Raw genomic sequence first — 5000 nt, forward strand, 5'->3', positions numbered from 1 at the left:
TGGTTTCACACAGCTCGTGTCCAATAGGTCAAGTAAGAATATGTGTACATTTACTGTGGGCCATATGACAAACCTTCAGAAAACATTATTGTGAAGGCAACGGGGTCCCGGCCCTCGATACAATTTGAACTCAGCACTGCAAGCTAGTGACACAGTACTCAGTTTTAGACACTAGTTACTGTTATACACTACATTATTCTTTAATGCCTATTTACAGCTAGGTAGACTGAGCTATATTACTGGCAAAGAATATTTATGGCAAAGAACATGGTGTATTGTCAGCTCCAGAATACGAACCAGAGAACAGAGATTCTTCTCTGTCACACTGTCATGTTGACCAGCTGTAGCTTCCACGTAAACATTCTAAACATTGATAGATATTACACATTCACAAACACATTTGTTGTTGTGTTATGAGACACCATTGGCTAATATATACATTCATGACAACCATATTATATACATTTGCACGTGAGACTAATATACGTATATATATAGAGAGGAATAAATATTAGATAGATGCTTGTAAAAGCATTTGAAATATATAGTGGCATTCAAATAGTATGGATATATATAGGAACTGTATTATAGTCAGAGCAATTAAAGACAAAATGGACATCTCTCCATTGTCGCTTTATAGCTGCTCTCTCTGTCTCTTTTTCTCTCTACTCATATACAAAAGATGACAGTTTCACAATTACAAAAGTACAGTTACAAACACCCACAATCAACACGTACATATACATATTCATACATTCATCTATATATATATATATATATATATATATATATATATATATATATGTATATGTGAGCGTGTGTATGTGTCTATACATGCATAAACATATATATATATATATATATATATATATATATATATATATATACGTGCATACTCACAGATATAGTTATGTATAAGTGTGTTGGTGATATAAAGACAGAGACGAGCACACGCACACATCTATCTTTTATCATACATTCAAACACACACACACACGTGTGTATGTATGTGTGTGTCTGTGTGTGAATGTATAATAAACAGAGAGAGATGAGTATAGAGGCACGACTAGAGCGACAGACACATGGAATAAAAGAAAAACAGAGAGACAGAAAGACAAAGATAGACAGAGAGAGAGACAGAGATTGCGTGTGCGTATAAGAGAGACAGAGTGAGAGAAGTAACGATTTAGATAGAGAAAGAGAGTGAGATGGAGAGAATGAGTGAGAGAGAAATTCATAGATAGATAGATAAATGTAGCAGAATGACAGCGTAGTATTCCTCTGCTACACATGCCATTATGTAAAGCGAGGCATTCAACGTGTATGATGGACGTTGCCGAAGCAGTACGTGAAACATACACAGACGAATCCATAAACGGAAGTGTATACTGGAACAGAAACACTCTCACATACATATTTATATATATATTATGTTTAGTATAAAAACATTCTCATATGTATACGTGTGTGTTTGCGTGTGTAAAAAAACAAGCTGTTCACTGTGTGTACAATAGATACGATGTATATTAGATATATAGATTTATACAGTCATGTCATAGCTGTGAGAGTAAACCATACGTCAATAATAGTAATAACAACAACATTAACGGGGAAGAAAGAGGTATTTTATGTTACTTACCTATCTTGATGTTCCGTGAGGCCGCCGTTGTGGCCCATAATCCAGTGATGTTAGCCACTGCCACCAGTAAGAAGATGTCCACATAAAGAGGACAGATTGTCTGCCAAGCCATCTTTTACTAACAATAACAACAACAACAACAGCAGCAGCAGCAGCAGCAACAACAACAAGAAGAACTGCAGCAGTTTTTCGTGCCAGCGCCGCTGCAACACATGCGAGTACCGTTCTAAGCTGGCACTAATCTAGCCTGGCCTCTACCGCTGCTGCTGTTGGTGCTTTCTTAGTGATGTTGTTGCTGTGGTTGATGATGATGATGTTGATGCTGATGATAAAGATGAGGATGATGTTGGTGGCAGCGGTGGTGATGACGATGATGATGATGATGATGATGATAATGATAAATACGACGACGATGATGATGATGCTGTTGATGTCTGCTGTGGTTGTGGGGATGGTGATGATGCTGGTGATGATGTCGGTGAAGAAGATGAGGATGATGTTGTTGATGGCTGTGGTTGTGGTTGTGGTTGCGGAGATGGTGATGATGTTGATGATGGTAAAGTGGATGGTTGTAATGATGATGGGGGTGGCGGTGGTGGTGGAAAGGGTGCTGATATTGTCGATGAAATAGCGTGCATGTACGTTTTACTGTGTGTACATATTTAATATATACATACATTCACATATATATATATATATATATATATATATATATATATATATATATATATATATATATATCTATATATGTATATATTATATAATGTATATATATATGTATGTATGTATATATATATGTATGTATGTTATATATATATGTATGTATATATATGTATGTATGAAAGTGCGACTGTGTTTCGAAAATGTTAGCTAGGTTAATATATGAGTGCGTGTATGACTGTGTATGCTTGTATGCGCGCGCGTGTGTGTGTGTGTGTATGTGTATGACAGAAGTGTATGCGTATGTGTGTTCGCTAGCGTATAAGTGATTGAGAGTCAGTGTGTGGTGCGTGTGTATGTGTATGTGTAATATATATAATTATTAGTGTAGGTCTCTATGTTCTGTGTATGTGTGTTTGAATTGTTATTATTTGCTTTTATCTGTGTATGCACATACATAAGTGCGTGTCTGTGTGTGTCTGTGTGTGTATGTGTGTGCGTGTGTCTGTGTGTGTATGTGTGTATGTGCGTGCGTATGCGTTTCTCTCTTTTCTAAGATAGCATGCGGCTGTTTATGTATAGAATTTGCCGTTCAACTGTCTTCCTCTTTTTTCTCATCCCTCTCACCTTCCTCTTCGTCTCCTTACTCTTCTTTCTTCCGCTTCGCTTTTCTTCCTTTTCTTCTTCGTTTTCCTTTTCTTCTTCTTCTTTTTCTTTCTTTTCTTTTTTTTCTTCACATTCTGCTTTACTTTCCTTCTGCCTCCCTTTCTTCCTTTCTTTCTCTGCAGCTCTATGCCTTCAGATCACCGATTTACTTGTTCGACCTGTTCCTTAATCTCCTCCTCTTCCTTCTCCTTCTCTTATACTCTCTCCCCTCTCCGCCTCCTCCCCTTCTCCTTCCTCCTCCTCCTCCGCCACCTCCTCCTCTTTCTCCTCCGCTCTCTTCCTCTTCCTCACCACATCTCCACTTCAGCTGGAATCCTTTCCTTCTTTCAATGAAAAAACCCGCAATTTTCCTTTGTTTTTAGTTCTTTTTTTTTCTCTCTTTCTTTCTGGTTTTTTTTTTTCTCTCTTCAATATACTCCTTCACTCACATTTTCAATCTGCAATACTTTTCCTTCTTTCTTTCTCTCTTTCTTTCTCTCTCGTTTCCTGTTCCTCTCCCTCACACGCTCTGTTCTCGTTCGTGCCAAGCGCTCTATTTTTCACTGTCTTAAAAGCCCCTGTTCTTCTGAGCTCTGCTTTCTTCCTTCTCTTTCTCTCTTTTTTTCCTTCTCTCTCTCTCTCTCTCTCCTTCTCTCTCTCTCTCGTTCTATCCCAGTTTCTCAATCTGTTGACTGTGGTCTTCTGTTCTTCTGCTTCTGTTACAAACTACAATGTTCTCTCTCCCTATAGGAGAAATGCAGGAACTAAAATTCTGTCGATGGAAATTCCGCTAGACTCCGAAACCAACACTAGCAGAATACGTAAGATTGTATGATGTGTGTGTTGTTTGTGCGCGATTGTGTGTGTGTGTTTGTGTGTTTTTGCATGTGTATGTGTGTGCGTTTTGTCTGTGTGTTAGTATCTGGGTGTCTGTAGCCGTCTCCGTATGTGTGTCAGCATGTGCATATCTGCGTGTATACGTGTGTGTTTATATTTGTGTTCGAAAAAAAAAAAAATAACAATAATCAGATAGACCAAAAGACAGAAATACAAAAAGACAGACTTAAATATTAAGCAAGGAAGAATGAAAGAGAAGGAAAATATATTTTAACAATGTATTTTGAAAATAAGTCAATAGAAAGTGGAGAATAAATATGTGTAATAAAATTACGAAATTACATTCCGAAGAATTTTTAAAATAACGTCTGTAATGAATTAAAGCAATAACAATTGAAATAAAAGATGTTAAGAAAATATTGAGGGTATGTGTATTTGTTTGTGCCCTCACGTGTGGGTGTAAGCAGGTTATAGTAGGATTAGCAGGTGATTTTTCTCTGTATATGCCTATGGATATATGTGTGTGTATATCAATATATGTATATGTATTGCGTACATGTGTGCTTAGAAGGCGTGCGATTTGAAAATGAAAGTAAAACTTAGAAGAAAAAAATTACTAAAGTAACTGTTTGTGTAAATATGTGATTTGTCGTATAGGATATATTATAACGAAAAGGGAAACAGTGTGTTTGTTTGGGAGTCAATGTGTGTTTGTGCGTTTCAAGTACAGAACAGTTGAAAGTGTAATTTTTTGCATGTGTGGGAAGGTTAGAGAGCTGGGAGCTGATGAAAAGTGTCTTAAAAGTAAAAGTATTAAGAAAAATGAATTTTTTCTTTTTGCAAATGAATCGTGTATCATACAGAATAGAGAAGAAAAATAATAATATAAGAAAATTAGAAATATAAAGTGAGATGATCAAGGTTAGATGAGATGAGAGTGAGAGAGAGAAAATGTGAAGGATAAGCAACGATGTGTTCTGATAATGAGAGTAGAATTAAAGAAAAGAGTGAAAAGATCTACATTACACGAAAGTACGCTGCAACTGAAGAAGATGGTAATTGTTAGTCTTGGCGGCACTTTTCAGGTCGTAAGAAGGAAAGATTTTCACTGATCAACACGAAGCTAATTGGCATTTTTAGACCTTTCACACCAGTCCTGTGGGAGAGGGAAGGGGGTTAATATTTCGGCGTACAATATTGCTCTCCCCTTTAACTTCTC

At 36.8% G+C, this 5000-nt stretch overlaps 1 protein-coding gene and 1 long non-coding RNA gene across 5 annotated transcripts in view; one reads left to right on the forward strand and one right to left on the reverse strand.

Moving 5' to 3' along the window:
* LOC115210959 (glutamate receptor 4) overlaps positions 1-1990 on the reverse strand; it is a 676560-nt gene extending 674570 nt beyond the window's left edge. For all 4 annotated transcript variants that reach the window (XR_004999835.1, XM_029779782.2, XM_029779772.2 and 1 more), the window contains exon 1: positions 1640-1990. Coding sequence is in view for 3 of the 4 variants with exons in the window: in XM_029779782.2 (XP_029635642.1) it covers positions 1640-1751 (112 nt within the window). In the remaining variant the exon portion in view is untranslated. The remainder of the gene's footprint in view (positions 1-1639) is intronic.
* A 1320-nt stretch (positions 1991-3310) lies between these two features.
* Positions 3311-5000, forward strand: part of LOC118764046 — a 15695-nt gene continuing 14005 nt past the window's right edge. The window contains exon 1 of the long non-coding RNA XR_004999841.1: positions 3311-3819. This is a non-coding gene — a long non-coding RNA (uncharacterized LOC118764046). The remainder of the gene's footprint in view (positions 3820-5000) is intronic.

Source organism: Octopus sinensis, linkage group LG1, assembly GCF_006345805.1.
Source record: "Octopus sinensis linkage group LG1, ASM634580v1, whole genome shotgun sequence".
NCBI classification, from domain to species: domain Eukaryota; kingdom Metazoa; phylum Mollusca; class Cephalopoda; order Octopoda; family Octopodidae; genus Octopus; species Octopus sinensis.